Raw genomic sequence first — 24,361 nt, 5'->3', positions numbered from 1 at the left:
TCAAGTACAAAAAAAAAGTATTAATTAATCAAGTTTATATGATTCAACAGAAAATGTAAAAACGTGGTATATAAAAAGTTCTTTTTATCTTGTAATTATTAATTATCTAGTTCTCGACTGTCTTGAACGAATAAATTAAATAACAATATTTAAATTTTGACATATTATATGTCATCCAGTGACAGATTTAGATAACGTGGATGCTTGAGGCACTGACTGATTTTGAGGTATCTCATGATAAGAACTAAAATAAAACCAATCATTTCAACCACCAACGTTCTTAGCAAACATATAAATGTAGATTCCTAGTATTACATGTTTTAACTAAAGATATTTTAACAGGGATTTTCTTATACTTTGGGTTTTAGTGTATATTTTTAAAATTTTGATGTAATTAAATAATAACATGACTGTTTTGAACTGTTTCGAGTTTGTCGAATTGAATGCGTCGTTTTCGTCAAAGAGAATTGCCACTGTGTACCACAGGAAAATTAATTCCTTCTCAACGAAACTTACTCTCAAACGCCGTAGTATGCAATCATTGTTAATATATTACATCAATGTTTGTAATTGTATGAAATGTGCCGCCCCTAACTAGTGTATGACCTGCCCGTTCCACGAAACGTTACTGACCATTTGTGTTGTATAAACTTACTCTTAAGCCAGGTACTCATTAGTGAGCCGTAACTGTAACCGTTCCAGATACTGTAGCTAATTATTTGGCGTCCATACTTGTTACTGTAATCTGCAACGGTCACAGTTACGGCTCGCCAATGAGTACCCGACTTTATACATAATGCCGGGTCCACACCGAAAACAAGTCGCGCGACAACTCGTTAAATTTTACGATAAGCATGATAATTATCGTAAAATTTCTTAAGCAATTATGATAATTATCGTAAAATTTAACGAGTTGTCGCGCGACTTGTTGCCGGTGTGGACCAGGCATAATATTACTATTACAGATAGTTTAAATATTCAATTATGTATCCTGCATAATATACTATAATATAAATAAATAATGAAATTACTATAAAATTGTAATATTATTATTTAAAAAAACAAACAAGGGTTAAGGTCAAATTTCGATTACGCACAGAATGTGATGAAGTGTCATTGTAAAAATTCCATTTAAATTCTCAGAAAAAAGACATTCTTGATAAATAATATGACTTGATAAATATATTTTTTTTATTATTATATAAATTTGTATTTTAATTCTGAATTCAGATACGCCTGGCCTCAGAAGTACGATCCGATCATCAAAAACAAAATGCCGGACCTTGACGTATGCAGTCACGCAAATGGCGGCCGTTGTCAAAATGGCGGCGACGCGGAGAATCTGAATTCGAAATTGGAATCGAGCTGCCGGATTGGCGGGAACGACGACAGCTGTTGCGAACACGGGCCGGATAAAAACGAAAACATTGTCGACTGCGAGGAGCAGCAAATGGTCGAGTTGGGAAGATCGAGATTAGAAACTAACGGAGTCTGCTATATTAATGGTAAGTTGATAGATACATATAATAACATTGTGACAGAATCACATTGTCAAGAGATCAAGACAATACATACGCGTTTTTATGAGTTTAGTGGATGCCAATGACTGACAGGGCTCTAGCCTAGGGGCTCGGGCATTGGAGGGGCCCGTCGTGGACGTTCGACCAGCTAAGTGAGATTAACACATACTGCAAATTTACTCTATTAGTAAAAAAAAAGTCGCCGGTGGCGCTACTTTACTTCAGGACTATTACCTAAATATTTTAAATATGAGGTTGTGTGTTGCAATTTGATTTAATATGATGATTGATATACTTACTTAAATGATAACTCCCGTGTAGAATTTGGGAAACAGTGCTGTATGTATAGCATCACATTGTCCTTAACCTTAGCGACAGGTAGGTGGGCTCGAAAGACATCCTGGGCTTGGGCCTCGCTTCAGGATGTGGTGGCCATGATGGCAATGATTCTATCAGAAAAAGCATAAACTACGTGGGTCCAGTGATCTAGTAGCGTCGAAGCGCACCGGGTCAGGTGGCGGAGGGATGATTTGGATAGATAAACAACAGCAAACCAAAATTACTTTAAGCACCACTAAGCAAGTCTCAAAAACATGCTCATTACTTTGGATTTTTCCATACTTACACTACTTACTTACTTCATCCTGTCACGCCCCAGTGTGAGGGCATAAGGCAATCACAAAATCGAGTCACTTCCCTCGGTCCATCAGCACGTCTCGCGTCTCCCTCCATGTGAGACATGTTGTGCATAGATCGCTTTTGTAGCACCGCTGCGGAGTGAGGGAGTGTCGCACTCTCTGGCGGCATTCAGACCACATGTCCCAACCACGTGAAGCTTCTCTTCACATTTTTATACACACGTTTATGCAGCGTATACGGTTTAGGCCTACGATGTATTTGCAGGGTATCAGGAATCAGGATACTTGTTGCTCTACTATTAGTTCTTTCACCGAAGTGTAAAAAATGTTGCAAAGTAACACCAACATTCATTATTGTTTAAAGAAATAAGCGAAATGTCATAAATAGTATGTTTGTACTATACGTCTGACAAGTTATGTTTTGAACGTTAATAAAAAAAATATGGAAAGTAGACGAATTTCGAGGATTTCGCGAACATGAGCTATACGATCCGGTTCGCGCCGGTCCGTTTCGAGCACTGTCGGCATGTAGAAAATAATATGAAGCGCTAGCTTACATCAAATTTTACATCATAAAAGCTACCCAAAACTGAAAAGTAACCCTACTTAATTTTTTTTTGTGTCTGGGCTGTTATTTCACGTTGTCTGGTTGGAAAAATTCCTTTGAAGTGTATTGCAAATAATTCTTTTTTAATTTATTAAACACTTGTCACTTAGTAATATGCATATTATATTATAATATATCCGTAATATTGAGCTAGGCCAGTGGTAGCAGCGAACCTATGGCACGTGTGCCACTAGCGGCATGCGAGATGATTTTGCATGACATGCGAATGTTTTCTTTTGAAGAGAAAAAATACCCATAATAATAATGAATGATAGATCGCAATCTATAAAATAGGCAAATACTCTAGAAAAATAAGCATTAAATTTAATGTAAATATATCATTGTACCTATAGGTTGGACCTTAGGCTTTATGCGTCACATGTAATGTTATCGCACTAATCTCATCAGGCGGCGGGGAAAGCAGCTCTGCGAATTTCTAATATTGGCCACTGCACGAGAGAATGCCTCATCTGATCGGAGCAATTCTGGTGTCAATTTGTGCTTAAAAAACCAAACAAAGCAAAATAGTAACAACGATTTCATTTCTACTCGCAAAAATGGCTATAAATACGTAAATAAGCCACAAAAACTTGGTGGAGCCTGTAGTAGTAATTCTGGCAGACAGTTTCAAAATTAGTGCACCGAAATGTATGGTGTAATTGAAAAAAAGTACACGTATACTATGTACTGTGAGTGGTATCTAGAAAATCATCATTTTTTTAGTAGAATTCTTAAAATTACTTATTCCCTGTGCTCGGCACGTCAGACAGTCGAAAAATAATATTTGGGGAGTTTTGACACGCGTACGTAAAAAGGTTTGCCAACCCTGGACTAGGCAATACTTACGTTAAGTGTGTGCCGTATGTAGATAAAGGTTCATTAAAATATTCTTAATATGGAATAATTCCATTTTATTTAAAGCAAATTCAACATGTCATAAATATATTGACTACCCTTGACAGTTCATAGTTGGAAATTGCTAGTCTAGTACAATAACAATGCCTTTATATGCCTTGTGCATATGGACAAAGAGAAAATAATAAAAATGACAGATAAACAGGCAATTCAAAGTTATCTGAATATGTATGAAATAATAAACTTTTGAAATTGGATATTATGTAGGGTAATTTATTTTCAATAACAAATAATAAAATTAATGATAACCATCTTTGATATTGACTAATAACTTTCTATGTTTTCTTATCTAGAATTAAGCAATTAATATTTATATATTTATATCTTGTAATAATTAATATCTTGTTTTATATAATTATTATAATGTTTAATTTTATATCGAAGGTTTAGTTTCAGTAGGCATCAGTGGCGAAGGGTAAAGGCAGGCTATTAAGATCCAACATTAATAGTGCACACTAAACTTTGTCAGTCAAACATATTTGTTTTCATTGAACTAAGGCTTTGTACAGACGACGCGATTTGACTCGCGCGTAAAAATCTCGCGCGCAATCGATGTGCCGTCATTGAGCCGTCCATATGTACTCGCGCCGTGTCATTTATCGCGCTACAAGCGCAAGCATTCGCCAGACTCTCGAGTACGTGCGTATTATGAGTAAGTCGAGGTAATATATGCGACAATAATTACCGATAGTTGCAACGATTATTTAATTATTGTTGCGTCTCATGTTGAATACTAATTATCAAGTAGGTATAGTAAACTAATAGTACTTCATACCCCCACGATGGCCGCGTGGCTTAAGCGTTAGTCTATAACGTCGTGGGTCCCAGGTTCGAATCCTGTGTCTGGCAAGTACCTACGCATATTGTTTTTCAATTTGTGTATGAGTCACGAGTATGGGCCTAATAGGTTGAGCAAGTGGCTGACATCCATTTCTCGTAAAAACAAAATCTGTTAATACAAACCTCCACTCCGTGGAGGCCCATATGATCTTTTTAGGATCGGACATGGTCGATAAAAAAGTAAACTTATGAAACGCGTTATATGGACGTAGCCCACATTTGATTGATGCTTATCATCTGGAAAAGGCTTAATGGCGCCTGTACACGTGCATGGATTTACTGGCAGCAATAGTGCGTATTTTAAACTATCGCGACAATAACTGTTTACACGTAAAAGTGCAGACTGTCTCTACACGCGATGTTGTCATTTTATGGTACTATTTCGTACTATTTGACAGGTAGTGAAAATCGGTCAATCAGAAAATTCGTTCGTAGTTCGTTTTTTTGTTGGCAGGTTCGCCACTATCGTTCTACTGCGCAGGCTCAGATCGAAAAAATTCTACTGTCGCATGAAAATTCAGAAGCTTCTAAACTTTTTTTGAATCATACATGTAATCTTGCCAACTGCAGGATAATACATGTTTACACTTTACCCATACATTTCCTTACTGTCAACAGTTAGTAAATACTTGCACGTGTAAACGGGGTATAAGACTATAATGTACAAACAAGCCGTAAAGATAATAATGAAGAAATATTCGTCTATCTATAAAATATCTAAAATGATGCCATTAATAATCATTTTAGATATTTTATAGATATAAGAATACTTTGTACTATCTATTGTGGTTTGGTTAGGCATGGCTTAAAGACTTCCTTATATTCCAATATTCTCAAATAAAAATATGTATTAATATAATAATTAATTCAGACTGTAGGTACCTAGGTTTTTCCGATGATTTTTAACAATATTGTCACGATATCTGTCATAATAAATTTAACGATATAACTTAATAGCAAGACACAGTCGACTAGAGATAACACGTTGTTTGAGGTTACAATAACAAATATTTGATTGAATCTGGTGACAACTGGAATTGAATCGTTTTAATTGATTTAAAAGTCTGCAATGTGGGTACCTATGTTTTAAATAAAATTGATGTCAAGACTTATTTATCCCTTAGAATTACAAGGATTTCGTTGTACTTTTTGATTCAGGAAGCATTTCGTGGAGAGATGATCGCGAGAAAAATAAAACATAAAATATTCAGTTAGTCATAAAAATTATGTAAACTTACATTAGTTATGGATAGTAGATATTCTTTGCAACGTCGATTTACCTATTTTTTGGATATTAGTTAAGATTTTTGACGAGGGATGCTTTCCATTTTATTCACTTTAATTTACATGCTCCTGTCAATTACCTACGTGATCGCAGCCATGATTTATTGTGGACCGGAACTGTTTCCTCGTGTCAAGCCTATCAGGCACGATTAGCGAGGGGAGTAATAGTCAATGCGCTCCCCAAAGACGTAGACATTTTCAGTGACTCGCTATATATTTTGTACTCGAAATTTTATTTTTCTAAATTAAGTATTTATTATAACAATTATTATTGTTTTATAAAATATATTCTCTTCTTCTCTCTTATGAGGGTAATATTTGTTATAATGTAAATCTCATATTTTGCACGTCTTGAATTTAGATTTGTTATGTCCACAATGTTTTGTTTTCTTAAGGGGGGACATGCTCGTCGAAGGTCAAAATTGAGTTTTTATTGTATTTTCAAACCATGATCCTGGACACCCCTTCAACGTTGTAGATAATCTATTTATATAATTTTGAAGCTTTATTATCTTTTATAGTTATTTTAAACATTTGATGACTTATATAAAGTATTTTGTTACATAAAATAGTATTATTTTAAACCTCTCGATCTAATGTCTTAGAATATAGTCATATTTCGGTACATAACTGTGCAGTGGTGTTAAGATTTTTTACATTTATTAATTTTTAAACGCATTTATTAAACCATTAGTATAATTTATTACGAGATAATTTTTGTAAAATATTCACGATAAAAAATTATATTGATAATCTCTGTGATCCCAAATTTGACAAGAATTAGGCATTTTATTATTCAAAAAATCGGCAAGATTAACACATTTGAAGATAATTCTAAAGATATTTATTATAAGCTATGTCTCTGACCATTTAAGTGTGATGAACATCTTATGAATAATGATTGCTTTATAATAATTATTGACCTAAGAATAAGGTAGTGTTTTTTTGAAATACGCCATTTCTTTTGTCATTCCCCAGAAGTTAAGCTACAACATACGGCCGTAGCCATAAATTGACAAACTATAATTGAAGTAGGGAGTAAAATGATATTAACGCGCGTGTTTGAACATGTACCGTTTAATTTTTTTTTTTTTCAATCGGTTAGGTACATGTTCAAACACGCGCGTTAACATAATTTTACTCCCTACTTTAATTATAGTTTGTCAATTTATGGCTACGGCCGTATGTTGTAGCTTAACCACTAGGGAATAACAAAAAAAATGGCGTATTTCAAAAAAACACTACATTATTCTTAGGTCAATAACTATTATAAAGCAATCATTATTCATAAGATGTTTATCACACTTGAATGGTCAAAGACATAGCTTATAATAAGTATCTTTAAAATCATCTTCAAATGTGTTAATCTTGCCGATTTTTTGAATAATAAAATGCCTAATTCTTGTCAAATTTGGGATCACAGAGATTACCAATATAATTTTTTATCGTGAATATTTTACAAAAATTATCTCGTAATTAATTATACTAATAGTTTAATAAATGCGTTTAAAAATTAATAAACGTAAAAAATCTTAACACCACTGCACAGTTATGTACCGAAATATGACTATATTCTAAAACATTAGAGCGAGAGGTTTAAAAGAATACTATTTTATGTAACAAAAATACTTTATGCAGTCATCAAATGTTTAAAATAACTATAAAGGATAATAAGGCTTCAAAATTATATAAATAGATTATCTACAACGTTTAAGGGGTGTCCAGAATCATGGTTTGAAAATACAATAAAAACTCAATTTTGACCTACGACGAGCACGTGGGCCGTTTTAAAAATCAAAGGGGTACGCATGGTAAGACCTAATTTTACCCGACCAGATTCAATGATCATTGCGAGCAATCGTCGATTTTCAAAAGCACGGAACGATTCAGCTACCAACTCAAAAGTGACTTGTCATCATGATACGATATGAATCAATATGATACAATTTATTTTATGTAGGGAATTTAATAACAATTCGTCAGCTGAATGCAAAACTATTCTAACTCACATTTGAAATATTTCAGAAGGGAGTTCTTTGAAACAACCTAATTCAGTAATTTGTTATGTTTATGGATAAATGTATACATACGACTATTGATGAAAATAATGATGCATAAATGTGTCTTTCACAGAACAGATAATAAATAGAATTCCGATACAGTAAATTTTGACACAGGGCTTTGAATGTGTGAGTGTCCTGCGAAAATGAACCACGTATTGTAGACGTGCAATATTGTGTGTAATATACCAATATTAAATGAGCGTCAGTGCATAAACCGAGAGCTGTTGTCAGTATTAGACGTATGGCGTATTCTTGACACGTGTTTAAATTTATCCCGTTTCTTCCTTACTCGAGATCGGTTGCCTGCTTCTTCTCACCCGTTAGGTATTTCAGTTCCCATTATTTCTGAGTTCCCTAGTGTCTTTATAAAATATTAAATAGCTTAAATATGATGATTCAAAGAACACTTCTGTAAAATACTTCAAATGTAAGTTAGATTAGTTCTGCATTCTTCTTCTTTTTCTTTCGACCATGTCCGATCCTAATAGGATCATATGGGCCTCCACAGAGTGGAGGTTTGTATTAACAGATTTTGTTTTTACTAGAAATGGATGTTAGCCACTTGCTCAACCTATTAGGTCCATACTCTGACGCATACACAAATTGAAAAACAATATGTGTACTTGCCAGACCCAGGATTCAAACCTGGGACCCACAACGCTATAGGCCGAGGCTTTATATAAATATATATATTTAATAATATCATATAAAATGTTTTTTTCTGACCCTTACCGCCTTCTGAACTTGCCACCCGGATGTTTTACACCCCCAACACCCCCGCTTGACGCGTCCATGTCCACATTGTTATTTTGTCTTTTTCTAGCGTATCTTTAAATTATCAAATTGATAAAAAGATACGCTGCAACTTTGATAGATTTATATCAAGAACCATTAATTATCAGCATGGCAACACATAATAGCCAGTGATTGTAATCAAAATAAAATATTGAATAAACAAAAATAATTACGAATAATAAACTCAAAAGTGCCTGATGTAAGTGTCAAAGAATACTTAGTTGTTTTTAAACCATAATCTTCGCTCAACGGGTCAAAATGATTGTGTTGAAAACAGGTCGAAAATATATTATTATTTTGATACTATGTTACTAACCTAAGATTTTGATGTAACTATCTGAAAAAAACATGTTTTTATGATAAAAATGTGCAATATTAATAATATTTTACATGTCTCATTAGACATAATATGTTACCTTAAAATTCAACGGAAATAGATTATCGTGTGGCGATTACAGAACAGATAAAATAAGATAAAAATCTGATATCTAGTCGCTATGGAACAAGACTTTGAAACGAAATACGGCATATTATTTATTTGTCATAGAAAAACATGAAATTTATGGATACAATTAATATATCAGCATCAGCCGGGGTCAATCCACTGCTGGATGAAAGCCTCCCCAAGCTTCTTCCAACTCTCTCGGTCCTGTGTCATTCGCTGCCACGTATTTCCGCCGAACTTTACCAGTTCGTCAATCCAGCGGCTTTTAGGGCGACCCTGTGGCCGTGTTCGTGCCCCTTGGGTACCACTGGATGACGGTAATTGTCCAGCGGCCATCCTTTTGGCGAGCAATGTGCCCACCCATCTCCATTTCAGCTGTTTGGCAAGGTCTATTACATCGCGTACTCCTATCTGCTTCCTAACCCATTCGTTTCTCTTACGGTCCTTTCGGGTGATGCCCAACATACACCTCTCCATGCCTCGCTGTGAGACTCTTAGCCTTTGGACATCTCTCGTGTTGACGGTCCAAGTCTCGCAGCCATACGTGAGCACGGGTAGCACACATTGGTTGAACACCATACGGTCACTCTTGAAGATACTATTCAGACGTCCGAAAGCACTCCATCCCAGCTTTGTTCTTCGAGCAATTTCATCGTGCATGCTTCCGTCTATGGACACCTGCAGTCCGAGATAGACGTAGCTGCTGACTTGGTCGAGTTGGTTGCCATTAACACAGATAATCGCAGGGTCCGAAAAACAGTTCCTCATCACTTTTGTCTTTGAGACATTTATCTTTAGGCCGACCGTTTGACTGACATTTCGGGTCTTGTGGGAGTTAATATAGTTAAGAGTGAGAGACAATGAATGTCTAATTATACTAATATCTAATAATATACACATTTTAAAGATAGGGGGAGAAATAATGATTAATAAAACAAAAAATGTTCTTAGTGTACGATACTTCAAAAGAGAGATGACGTGTACATTGCCTGGGTTTTAGTACACGGGAAGTTTATTGTCCGGGGTTTTTTATCTATGGGGTTATTGTCCCGTTACGGTAGTTGTATCGGCGCATATAGTGATAGTGGTTTTTTTACAAACACTTCAACTATTCATAATTTTTTTTAAATGTTAAAGTTTTTACCAACTTTATTGTATAAATTAGTCATGTAAGTTAGAATAATTATTAATAATTAATTGTATTCATTGTCAGTGCAGCGCACGAAATGGAAAAGTTTACGAACCGGAGCGCTCGACAATTTTCTGAAGATATATATAGTTATCAAATTTTATGATTATTTCTTAAAAATGAGTGTGTTAGATTTTCTATTACATTACCTATCTAGCTCAAATGGTCAAATTATATTTTCCACGAGACGGAGCAATAATTTTACCGATGTAACGGCGCTCCTATGCGCTCTGGTCCATTTAGAGCCCTGTGTCAGTGTGTATTTATTTACCTTTTGGTGAGTGCACGTAGTGCCTGAAGATGCCGAAAGGCGAAATCGGTGTCGCAGAAAACGACTCAAATGAATGTAGAAATAGTAGTAATGATGAAAATAGAATTTGAATACAAAATAATTACAAGATAAAAAGAAATTTTTATATACTTAAACGTTTTTAAATTTTCTGTTGAATTATTATGCTCAATATGCTCAAACTTGTACTTGATATGAAGTAAATTAAAAACAAACAAACAAACAAACAAATATAGAATACTGAAATAATGTAATTTTGATTTCCATAGTAACGCACGTATATATTAATAATTTCGTTGCTAGGACCAGCCAATAATAGTGGATTGGATTACCGATTTCTTCCGAAATAACTTTTCATACAAAACGGAATTAACTGAAAATGAATTCAATTCCGCTTAAAGATGGCTAAAAGTATTAAAAAAATGCATTGGCATCGTGTTGTGATATATTCTAAAAGTTTCAAATGTCTAGCTAGTCGAGAAGTTAGTTAAAAATCGATTGCAAGATTTGTACTGGACAAACAACCACCGGACAAACAAGAATACGGGCTAATAAAAATGTTATAAAAATGAACGTCGGTCCACAGTGTTGGTAGTCTTATAGGACTGGCCCAGGGTAAGAGAATTTGGTAGAATTTTGGTAGAAGGTTGGATACAATTTGGTAGAATCTCGATAGAAGATGGGACCAAACGATGAATAATGTCGTTGACTTGAATTGTTACAATCATAGACAAACGCGGTCACCGCAGTTTATATAATATTATAGTAATATTATTATTTTTAGTTCTCTTTACAAATCACGTACATAATAATATTTCCAAAAGTTATCAATTCAGCGATAACCTCTCCACAAGAAAAATCCAATACCAATAAACTTACGTGCGTTAGTTTTGAACACTATGGACACTGGACTAACTAACATGATTGAGTAGGGAATAGGACTTCCAATCCCGGGATCCCGAACTATTTTCGGTACCTATGAATCCCGGGATTGATAAACATAATCCCGAAACTTTCGGGATTGATTTTTTAACCATTTTTATGGAGAAACGAAAATATAACAGAAAAAATACTTTAAATAACAAATAACTTCATTAGAAATAAACTGAGTTTGAATGAAGTTTGATTTATACCCATGTGTAAGTTGCCGATTCATTTTATTTTTTACAGACCATTATTTTTTTCCCACCTCCATTGTATCCCTTCGATATTCGATTCTGTGAAGATCCTCCGACAACTGCTGAAGTTAAAGAGGCAGTCAAAAGACTGAAGCGCAGGAAAGCTCCTGGAGATGATGGCATCCATGTAGAATTTCTGCTCTGCGGACTGAGCGCTGTATTGCCGTCCTTGTGTGACCTTCTGCATGAGGTGTGGGAAAGGAAGGAGTGCCCCAAACCCTGGAGGGATGGTACCGTTGTTACTCTGCACAAAAAGGGTAACCCACAAGACTGTAATAATTACAGAGGAATCACTCTCCTCAGCGTTCCCGGGAAGGTGTTGGTGCAGATTCTCCTGTACAGAATTAGAAGTCCCATGCTGGAGGTTTTGCGTGTGCAGCAGAGTGTATTTGTCCCGGGGAAGTCCTGCTTGGAGCATATTTCAACTCTCCGATGCCTCCTGCAACAGTACCAAGAGATGAATATACCTGTCGCTTGCTGCTTCGTGGACTATGAAAAAGCATTTGACAGTCCTCATCGTGAATCTCTGTGGCAAATTCTGCTAGGCTATGGTGTCCCACGGAAACTGGTCGCCGTGATAAGTGCTCTCTACACCAATACAATGTCGCGTGAGAGCAGCCGGAACATCCTCTGACCTCTTTGAAATCACGTCAGGAGTCAAGCAAGGGTGTGTACTTGCGCCCTTTCTATTTATCATCATGATGGACATCATAATGCATAAGACGGTTTGCCCCGACAGTAGGATACGTCTTCATCATGATGATGACACAACCGATATATGCGAAGAAAGACTGTGCGACTTGGAGTATGCAGACACACAGTCGTGTTTGACTCGACGATCGAAAGGTTGGAGGTGACCATGAACAGGCTTGCCGCGAACTCGAAACGTGTGGATCTTCGTCCGAATGCGGCTAAGACCAAATCCATGTGCAGTGCTGCATGCAGCGACGCCGACACTCCTCTCCGGGTTTCCGGTCTGCCCGTCGAGCTGGTGTCCAGATTCAAATACTTGGGTGCCACGGTTGCCGATGATGGTGGTATTTCTGGTGAGCTTGGAATCCGCATGGGTATGGCGGGCTCTACGGTCAACCAGCTTGGAGTCGCATGGAGGTCAAGGCTGTATTCTGTGAGGAGCACATGTCGTTTGTTTAACGCGTGCGTGCTACCTGTGCTCCTGTATGGCTGTGAGACATGGCATCTTACTAAGCTTCAAGAGTCTCGGCTTTTGAGCTTTGAGAATCGATGTCTCCGCCGAATCTTAGGGGTACATTGTTACGACCGCGTTACAAACAACCGAGTTCGTGAGCAGACACAACAGCCTTCGGTGATTGAAGTTACCACGAAGAGACGATTTACGTAGCTGGGACACGTATTCCGGATGCCGCCAAAGAGTGCGGCACTTCGTACCCTTGTGGCACAGCCTCAAAGGTTCCGTCGCCGTGGCCGGCCCTCCCTCACCCTGCAGCGGTGCTACAAAAGCGACCTACGTGCTGCAGGTCTGACATGGCGGGAGGCGCAGGAGTTGGCGATGGACCGAGGGAAGTGGCGCCAACTTGTGCTTGCCCTATGCCCCAATGTTGGGACGTGACAGGGTGGAAGAAGAAGAAGAATTTTAAATCTCGCTAATCCATTCATTAAGTCTTTACTATCAGAAACAGCAATCTCATATTAAATTCACATTATTATTAATATTACAATATTATTTACTCCATTAAACTTATGTATTTCCAAGATTGAACGTAGATATACAATATTAACAATAAATGTCTTCAATAGTATAAATAATTATACTAGATTTATTTTTGACCGATTTTATCAATGATATTTGTAAATATAAAAAAATTATATTAACAATGGAAAAAATTCCAATCCCGGGACCAGTCCCGGGATCCCGAGATTGTCAAATTGTAATCCCGGGATCATAATTTTGGCTCGGGATTGGATTCCCTAGCATGGAATGTAATTAGGGATAGAATTAATAATTGGTACCTACTCAAAATCTGGATTTCCGCTATATTATTCTCAAATCTTGATCCCGATCATGGCGCCCATACCAGTGCCGAAAGGTGGAGATAGGATGATTATACATCCACCGAACTTTATATGTTCGTATATCCAGCGCGCTTTAGGACATACCCGTGGGCGTTTAGTGTCCTTTGGGTACCACTGTATGACGGCATTTTTTTGTCCAATGGTTGTTCACTCGCCAAGCGACAGGTTCAGCATATTGTCAATTCATCTGTTTAATGACTTCTATCACATCGTATACTCTTGTCTGCTTCCTTATCGATAGGTTTCTTTTGTGATCTTTACACGTTATGCGCAACATTTCCTACACCTTTCCATACCACGTAATTTTTTGATGTTTCACATGCATACGTGCGCGAAGGCAGCACATATTGCTTAAACACTTTACGCTTAAGACACAATGGGAGGTCACGATTGAAGATACTATTTGGGTCCAAATGCACTCCATTCCAGTTTAGTTCTACGAGCAATATCGTCATACCAGTAGCAAAGGGTGAAGGTAGGCTGTCAAGATCCGACGTAAATAGTGCACACTAAACTTTGTTAGTCAAACGTATTTGCTTTCATTGAAATAAGACTACAGTTTACAAATGGTATTGGTTAGTTTTTAAATTTAAATTAAACCATGCGAAAACCATGCCATAATAGAGATAGTAGTCAAAAAATACTCGTATATCTATAAAATATCTAAAATTATGAAATTAAATCATACATAACTTTGGATATTTTATAGATAGAAAGAAATTTTATAGATAGAATAATATTTTTTCTATTTTAATAATTTAGTTAAGGCAGGTCTTAGTGAATTTGTTTTGTTTATGTCGGATATTTTTCGGAATATTGTTTATGTTGGATCTTCACAGCCTACCTCCACCGCTCGACGAAAATGATACTATCAAATAGCAATTCCTACATTATACCAAATTTGATCCCACAGGGAGTATTACCGAACATCTAGTACAGGGGTAGTCAACCTTTTTATACCTACTACCCACTTCTGTATCTCTGTTACTAGTAAAGTTTTGTAACCGCCCACCGGTTCCACAGTAATGGTGATTTATAAAGTAGGGAAGTAACTTTATAAAATTTATAAAGCAGAGTTACAGCAAGTTAAAGCATATAATAATAATTACTAACTAAATACTTTATGTTTGGCAGAATAAATCTTTATAAAACAACTTATTGTAGTTCAATCTATCTTTTTATTTATACTTAGCATACATATAAGCATGAAGTTTGATGAAATTTCATTTAAATAATTAAATTATTAATGAGATCCCTGAGGCTAATGCTACGAAACTAAATACTAAATATCTTGCTCAATATTAAGAAAATGTTTTTGAAACGCCTGCCGCCGACCGTGAGAGCTGGAACTCTCACTAGTGGGCGGTAGGGACCAGGTTGACTATCACTGATCTAGTATATTATTTTATTTATTTATTGGTCATACTATCATATGAATATCTTGATTTAGAAGGCATGCGCCGCATCCACAGCATATGTGGACCGCACGCCACTGGTGCATATGTATGATTGGTAGGTCATGTTCGATAAAGATAAAATGATTATGGTATTTCGTATTTTTTTCTCCAAGATGCATAGACTGATTATTTTCTTTCCGTGTTTTCAGATTCTCTTGGCCTCCACCGCGTTGAAAACCCATCCCACGTGGATCCCGCTGTGTCTCTCCACCTGTACTGCCCACCTTTCGACGCGTGCCATGTCTTCAACCAACAGACTGGACTGAAGACCAAAGCCCAAGTTACATTCTGGTCCAAATACGGACAGAAGAGAAACAAGGTAAATAATGATCGCTGATATATCTTGCAAATCTTAGCTGGCTCTCACATATATAGGTACTTGCCTCGTCTGCCGCACAGCCATAAATCAAACCTTCCAAGAACGTCGATCCGGTGTTGCATATGAAGACCGTGCACATCTACCTAGCACCAGTCGCACGTAACCTTCGAAACGTATATATATTTGGATGCGGCGATCGGCGGAGCCGCTATAGGAATGAATAATTCATAGGTGTTCGTATGCATTCAGGCGCGTCTTCGACTTGCAGCCTGGGAATAATGCAACTTGTTGATTGCAACAGTAGATGTTCTTTTCAAACTAAAAAGTCGCATTAAACCAATCTGCGGAGCTCCATTTGGCAACGTGTGTTTTGTGAATAACGATGACGTCACATCGACGTATTTGACACGTTGCAGACGAGACTAATTTTGATGTGAGAGCCGGCTAAGACATTAGCTTCTTACGGAGTTTCCAGTTTCGATTCCCGGTAAGATCACAATACGAATAAATGTGATTTTCTCAAGCCTGGGTGTTTCTGTGATCGTTTCACTGCTACTGTAATCAGCCCATTGTAGTGTATAAAAAGGAAAAAAAACAATGTGGATGTTTTTCTGTTACTGAATTCGTACTACATAAATAAATAGCAACTATATATATTAATAAGCGAGTCGAGTTGGTAATTTTATAATGTTGTCAACTCTAGTGAGGCCAAGACTATATGTTCAATTCAAACATTTTCAGTGTAAACGAACTCAAAAAACGTATCATCATAAAAGAAATTCCATGCTTCTTCTTAATTTTTATATTGTTTTTTTTTGTGTTTCAGGAAATTCAGGACACGAGGGCTCCTGAAGATAATTAAAAGAACAACACACCAAATTATAATTAAAAAATAACAATAAATATTTTTTGTTAAATAAAATTTTAAACATTTGGATTAATAATTGTTAACATTATTTTTGTGTGTATTTATATAAAACAGCATTCCAATACCATTTTTAAGTAAATGTGCGCTTAGGGCAAGATGCTTTGACTCGACGCACAGTTTGAATGTCACACCACTAAATAGTGCAGGAATTGTCATAATTAAGTATTGCTCATAGAACTTGTGACTTCTCGAATTCAAGAATTTGATTTTGGAGAATTTCCGAGAAACTTATATTTACGATCGATTTGGTTCCACAATTCTTTATGAAAGCATTTTTGTGGAACAACTTTACTGTTCTGGCCCAAAGTTTACTGACAATTTTGAAAAATATCTGTTTAGAATATTTTTTTTTACCATTTCAAATCATTTATTACTACCCTGATAAGAACGAGAATTTCATTGATAATTTTTCGAGAAATAAAAATCTCGAAATTTCTAAAAAATAATTATTTCTCGAGAAATGAGATTCTTATTTTCGCAATATTTATCGAGACGATAAATTTTGATGCCCACTTTTAACTGTGTACGGATTTTGGACTACAGAACAGATTAATATTTGTGAAAAAATATAGCACTGCAGCATATATTATGCTTGATTTACATATGCAATATGGTTGACAGATGCCATGTGCGTTTCTCAAAATTAACAACGTCGCCACTTATGTTAGTTATGTTAATTTAACCGACATCTCTGCATCTGGCCCTTAGTGTGTTCAAAGCTAGTAAATAATGTATTTTGTAATTGTAAATATCAGTGGTGGTCTAGCCCACAAGCCTTAAAGAAGTGACAGACGTTAGATCAAGAGGTCCTGAAAATCGAGTTGTGACTCCAGTATGTTTTGGCCTCCTACGCTTAGCTGCGGGTCTGTCAGAAGCGATAGAACTCTTCCAACAAAGACAATCATAATAATATTAAATGCGGCTTTAAACAATATATTATAATAAGTACATAATTTATAATTTATATATATAATTATCGTTTAATAAGTACATTTCGAGATATGTATAATCTTAGGTATAATTTCCTGACCCCTTATATTTAGTCAATCTAAATTATGTATACCTATTGATAATTAGTTTAATATAATTTTCCATTGCAAGCTTCCTATCTCGATTTTCAGGGTGAACTTATTTTATGTAACAGATTTACACAGAAAATAAATTGACGAAAGACCACAGTTATTTTAGGAACTGATGATTGAAGGAGTACAAAGTAACAACTCGAGGTTGTGATCAATAAATCTCGGCTAATCTCGACACCCGCGATGGCCGCGTGGCTTAAGCGCCGGTCTATAGTGTCGAGGGTCCCAGGTTCGAATCCTGGGTCTGGCAAGTACACATATTGTTTTTCAATTTGTGTATGAGTCAGAGTATGGACCTAATAGGTTGAGCAAGTGGCTGACATCCATTTCTTGTAAAAATAAAATCTGTTAATACAAACCTCCACTCCTTGGAGGCCCATATGATCCTATTAGGATCGGACATGGTCGAAAGAAAAGAATCTCGAACATCGAGAATTGAATTATCCGAAATTCTCCAGAAATCGAGTAACTGTCAAAAGGCTAAGCTGCCGACCACAACCTGAATTAAAAAAATAAATAATGGAATTTCTTGATTTCTCAGTCAAACAAAAGGCCACAACTTTGATTTTGAACGAAATTTATTATGTTTGTCAGTAAAATTTATATTTACCGAAATATTTAAAAGTGAAAAGAAATCGGCAAGAGGTATTTTCATAATAATGTATATTTCTAGAGAATCTCGAGATGAATAAACCAATCTCGAATTTTCGCGAAAAAAAATCTTCATAATTTCGAGAATTCTCGAGAAATGAAAAAACTTTATAAATCAAGCTTGTAGTTAAGCATACATAAAAACTGCAACTTTGAAATCAATTTACTCAAATTGGTACACTTTATAATTGGATCTCGTTAATCGTCAGACCCTTCATTTATTCTTTTAAAATACTCAATGGCACATGGCATGGTCAATAGACTGACTTAGACTCCAGATAATTGAACTTTCTAGCTCGTAGCCCGTCACGTTCATTTTGTTACCAAGTAGTCAGCTGGGTTTAACTTATAACCAGCTTCTTGGGAAGTTCTTACTGGAACTCTCCTAGCAGGTACAACTTCTCGTCGCTTCTCATTTGGGCACGTGTCAAAAATGTTGACACGTGGGAGAAAATAATGTGTAAGTACTTCGAAATAAAGATTCCACGTGTAATTGAAAACTTCCTTACGTGTAGTACAAATCCATAGAATTTCAAATCAAGAAAGTGAGCATCTCTGTATAACCAGAGGTCTAGTTTCTATAGTAGCAGTAAGGCCAAAGGCTAAAACATTTTAAAATAAAGAAAATGAAGCCTCATTTTATATAAACGTGTCTTAAAATCAGTTATGTGCATGTGGTTTCCAAATATCTTAAGCCACCACTGTTTAAAATGTAACTTATATATTATTTAATAAAATATAATATTAATAAGATGTTTTAAATTTATAAGAATTTTAATAAATATTTAGAGTAGTATATAAATATTGTAGGATTATCTTTTTGTGTAAAATAATGATATTATATTAGTTTAAAAAATAATTTCTAAATAAATAAAAATACTTTATATTATTTAATATGTTGTTCTTCTCCACCACCTCTAATACCGACTTACAAACTTATCTGTAGAATGGTCAAAAATGGAACTACGAACTACCATAGGACGCCATTTTAAAAATTTCATTCGAATGACAGATTATGTCCAGTTACGAGTGTTGATTGGGTAGTTTTCGACAGTGGCTCCCCCATCCCATTCTTCAGATAAGTTTGTTGGTCTGTACTTAGCTATAATATTTTTTCAAAACATTGATCGTATGGAATGGATTAGCGAAAAACCCGCCGAGATTGTTATTATAATTCGAATTATTATACTGACATCTTGCGGTATAAAATAAAAATTGTAGGTATATGGAATATTACTCCACTTGAGGCGATAATTTCAGTTAAAAATAATTAGGTAGTTAAAATCACAATATTCTTTCTATATTGATAAATTCATTTCAGTGACTACTGACGACACTCAGCGGCATACATAACAATGTAATGCCAGTAATAGATAAGGAAATCATAATTAGACTGTTAGGTTCGGTTTTGTCATCCACGAAAATATTAAGAAAATGATAGGTACCTACCTACGAAAGAGGAAGGTGTCCCCGGAAAAGTGGTTTATATAATTCTTCTTCTCATTGTGCCATCCCCTAGCGGAGGTCGGCCACCATCAAGGCGATCTTATATTTGTCGTCTGCTACCCGAAAAAGTTCAGTGGAGCTGCACTCGTACCAATCACGGAGGTTCTTAAGCCACGAAATGCGGCGCCGTCTTCTGCTACGCTTCCCATTGATCTTTCCTTGAATGACAAGTTGGGGAATGCTGTATTTTTGTCCTCTCATAATGTGGCCGAGGTATTGTAGTTTCCTGGTTTTGATACTACGTAGAACTAATCGGTCCATCGCCATTCGATTGAGAAATTCAACATTTGTCACCCAATCAGTCCAAGGAATTTTGAGGATGCGTCTATACAGCCACATCTCGAAAGCTTCAAGTCTCCGTGACATCTCTTGGTTTAGCCTCCATACTTCCATACCATAGAAAAGAATTGAGAGCACATAACAACGTACCATACGCAGTCTCAGACCTAGGCTAAGATCTCGATTGCTAAGGAGGCGTCTAATTTTGAGAAAGGCGCTCCTTGCGATCTCAATTTTAGTTTTTATTTCCTGAGACTGGTCCCATTTCTCATTGACCCATGTACCTAAATATTTATAATGGGTCACACGTTCGATTGGTTTGCTGTTAATGACAAAATTTGTGTTGGTGTCTGGTGTCGCTGTTTTTGATACTAGTAATAGTTTTGTTTTCTTGAGGTTCATTTTTAAACCATAAGAATTACTGACCTCATTAACCTTTTCTACCAATTGATGTAAACTCTTTAAACTATCAGCACAGGCCACAGTATCATCGGCATATCGTATTTATGTTGATTGCGATTTGGAATGTGCGATCTATGTTTATATAATACATCATGTCAAAAAGTGACTTTATTTACTAAAACGGGTCTATATAGCACTCACGATATTGGGAAGTTTTATTATTTTAATTGTCACACTTTTTGAGATTTTGGCAACACTAAAATGCTTACCGCAAAAAAGGGGTCTATATGATTATTTTATTATCCAAAATAAAAAAATAAAAAAATTTACAATGATAAAGAGTGGTTTCATGAACATAACTATTATCACAGATATACTCCAAAAGTCCGCATGATCGAATAAAACGTTTTTTTCTCTCCTGAACAAGATTGAAGTACACATGCTTTGGCGGTAGAGGCGTTAGCAACTCTCCGTTTGACATATTATTAAACGTCAGAAATTCGTACGTAGTAGGTATGTTAATCTATTTTTTCTATCTTTTACATAACTATTACCGCTGAAAGTATTATTTTGTGTTTAAATTCTCATTTAAATATTTATTGTGATTTTGTAATACAGAAACACACATGTTTGTTTGCAAAATAAAACGGAAATTCCGTGTTGTTATATTGGAGACGTAACTAGTTTGTTTAAAGATTAATTGGCTACGTACTTCAAAAATGGTTTAATAATGCAACGATAACGGTAAGTACTGATTAAATATGAAGTCATTACCAAAATGGATAAAAATGTTATTTAATTTCCATGAAATTCAGAAGAGTTCCGTCATGACATGTTTACTTTCTATCTTACTATAACGCATGGACATGAGGTATAAGCATGCTGAATGCTTTCTCACTCGCACTTAGCCATTTCGTTTGAGGCTCTATACACACAATATCTCCTGTAAAACTAAAAATTTTACGTAAGTATTTCAGTTAAAGCGGTTCGGTGACGTGTTTTGCAGTGCTTCATTCGTGAATTGCCCTCGGAGGCTTCAGAAGAAAGAATAGAATGCTATCCAAGTATTCGAAAAAAATGTCTCCAAAGATAACTTGAACCTGTTAAAAAAAACAAATGTGGCGCAGCGTACAGTAAAAACAAAACAATGATTCGGTTGGTCGATGGTGCGTGTGCGAAAGTTTAGCCCTACTAGTGCTATTAATTACAATTTTTTTTTTTTTTTAACATATTGTGGACATTACAAATTATAGGTTTAAGACGTTCACAACATGACATTTAGAAACAAAGAAATATTATTAAAACAGTATTAGGTACATAACAAAAGAGATAGATCAGTATTAAGTTATTCTACCGTAGAAATGTGTAAATACAAAAAATATTAAGTATATAGGTACAAGGAAGTACACCGGGTGAGTTAAGCAGACCCTATTTTAAGAATTTATAAAACAACGTCCACCTATACTCATTTTCACGTAGATGGAATATATTATCAACATCCGAAGCGATTTGGTTGAACAGAGTTATTGCCCTCCCAATTGGCATCAACCAATGGCAGGTTAGTTCTGCTCCTCGGGTGAACAAACAACTGATGCTCCCGATTTCTAAGATAGTTATCAGAGACACACAAGTCAATACTACCAATAATGGCAGAGTTCTCATTCACACCACGTATAAGTCGAAAAAAATACGTGGACAAATATTGATATATTCTAGCACTTACACTACAGTATGTAAGCATACCTAAGAGAAAGTCAGTTGGATAAAGCCACCAATAGTATCCATATAACCTCAAATAAAGGAGTCTCAAAAATTTCTTTTGAACTCGCTCCACCATAAGGTCATATTTCAACTGATGCGAGGCCCAAACAATCGACCCACTCTCAAGCCGGCTTCTCACTAAGGAATTATAAAGAATTTTTAATTCAATAACATCCGAAAAGACCCGGGAAGTACGCAAACCTGGCAGTCGATATGCTCGTAGCGCTGACAACGTTATACGTATTCGTACGCATACAATCCACGAACCGAATCATTGTTTTGTTTTTATTGTACTAATGCTGAGTCCTGCGAATAATATAGTAAATTGTCTTGAGGACGCAAAGACTCAGATGAGCTGGTCACGTTCTTACATGCGATGGATAAGGTTTATGAAGGAACCCTTGGGCCACCCCAGGAGGAGATGGGCGGATAACGTCAAGAGGGAAGGCAGAATGTGACCTACTGGAGAGAGAGAAAGCCCGGGATAGAAATTGATTTTTTTTCTAGATGCCTTTATACGCACCTTTACCTCGCATTTACTATCGAGATTTCTTTAAGGACTTTGGGATGCAAACTACTCTATTTGATATCAAATGAAAATTGTGCTGGCTGAGAAATATGCCTTATTAAAAACTATTCTTCTACCCGCATCGGGTATTGCTAATTTGAATTCGGCCAGGGCCTATGAAACCGCCTTGCAAAAACCCTGGGAAATTCTTTGTAGCGCAAGGCGGTGGCGATTCTGATGAATATTTTGTCGTATTCATTGGGAACTAAGAACTGCAATTTATAGCTGAGTTTTCCCCATGGTAAAAGAAATGTCACATAGGACTGATATTCTGAGCACATACTTATCCTATCTTATATGACTGCAATCACTGGATCTGAAAGGCATAAATTAGCATTACATGTCGTGCAATTGGCCATGGAGCTGAATGGTCTGATGTACAAACTTAAGTAAGTAAGTAGTGCAGGTTGGATAGGTCTGCAGTAGTCATTATCTTCAATATCGAAAAAAAAATGTCGCCGTTCGATTTTTTGCCGTACGGTCAAAACAGTATAATGTGAAAGGAGCATATACATATTTAAATCCAAGTATCGTCGCTTGTAAACAATGTTCTGCGCATGACATCACGCCATACCTCTCGTATAAGAATTCGAGATAGCAAGGAAGAAGAAACAACACACCCAACAACAAAGTTATCAGTGAACAGATCGCATCTTGATCATCTAATGACATTGTTATTGACTATGTATTCGTCAGATAACGAAATTCAACTATATTACACGCATTTTTGTAATGTTAGAGAGTTAATTTCATTATTAAAAAATCGGTGTGTGTACTTATGTACGCGTGTTAGAAGTTATACTTCTTTGGCGTAACAAAACAAAAACAGAACTTGTGATAAACTAGATTCTTTGACTAGCTCTTAATTATCTTGTTAATTTACACACTCAAGAAAAAAGACCACTTATTGGAACGCCGTTGGTATATTTCTACACACTTTAACTTATATTGCTAAATTATATAATGGTTTCTCGTTGTTTTTATTTTTAAAGTACCAACTGTCACTCTAGCATTTAAACTTTTGTTTACGTAAGGAATTGTAAATGGCCGACAATAATAAATTCGCTGCCTAGGCAACGAAACAATTCTAAACTGTAATATTATATTGTATAATCGTCACGATTGCAATATCATACTGTGGCGTAAAGGTAGTGCGTTTGGCTGATAACCGAACAATCGGTGGTTCGAATCCAATCGAGTGCATTTTTTTTCGTGTGAAAAAATAAATTATGTGTTACATGTCACACGCCAAAAATACACTCTGATCTGATTTCCCAAACGCGCCAAAAGAAGTATAACTATAAAAAAATAGTAAATAATTTTTGACGAATTAAAAACCATTTTTTTTAATAATAGTAAAGACAGTTTAATTATTTATCATTTATTGATTAAATTGTTTATGGCTGATAGTGAGTAACGATACAAATAATTGATTACTTATTCTCTAGATATATTTTTTAGCTATCGAAACATTAAACTTATTTTGTATTTAAACAAAAATCAAATTACAGAGTTACTCAATGTCTTAAATGCCACTTTCAATCAATTATTTATCGTGTGCTCAGCATTAGACCTTTTTTTTATTTGCTTATT

The 24,361-nt window shown here is 35.7% G+C and overlaps 2 protein-coding genes across 2 annotated transcripts in view; one reads left to right on the top strand and one right to left on the bottom strand.

Annotated features, from left to right (window-relative positions):
* LOC147074808 (cysteine dioxygenase type 1) overlaps positions 1–16,587 on the top strand; it is a 57,926-nt gene extending 41,339 nt beyond the window's left edge. Inside the window, exons 4-6 of the mRNA XM_085942969.1 lie at positions 1,231–1,505; positions 15,422–15,591; positions 16,418–16,587. Coding sequence (XP_085799095.1) covers positions 1,231–1,505; positions 15,422–15,591; positions 16,418–16,453 — 481 coding nt within the window. The 3' untranslated portion in view covers positions 16,454–16,587. The remainder of the gene's footprint in view (positions 1–1,230; positions 1,506–15,421; positions 15,592–16,417) is intronic.
* Positions 16,588–23,075: 6,488 nt separating this feature from the next.
* The window catches only part of LOC147074807 (uncharacterized), a 38,127-nt gene continuing 36,841 nt past the window's right edge, over positions 23,076–24,361 (bottom strand). Inside the window, exon 14 of the mRNA XM_085943249.1 lies at positions 23,076–23,084. Within this exon, the coding sequence (XP_085799375.1) occupies positions 23,076–23,084 (9 nt within the window). The remainder of the gene's footprint in view (positions 23,085–24,361) is intronic.

The sequence above is a fragment of the Rhyacophila brunnea genome, unplaced genomic scaffold (assembly GCF_057557595.1).
Source record: "Rhyacophila brunnea isolate RB1 unplaced genomic scaffold, BYU_Rbru_1.0 scaffold_15, whole genome shotgun sequence".
Classification (NCBI taxonomy): Eukaryota; Metazoa; Arthropoda; class Insecta; order Trichoptera; family Rhyacophilidae; genus Rhyacophila; species Rhyacophila brunnea.
This window is presented reverse-complemented; position numbering and strand designations above follow the sequence as displayed.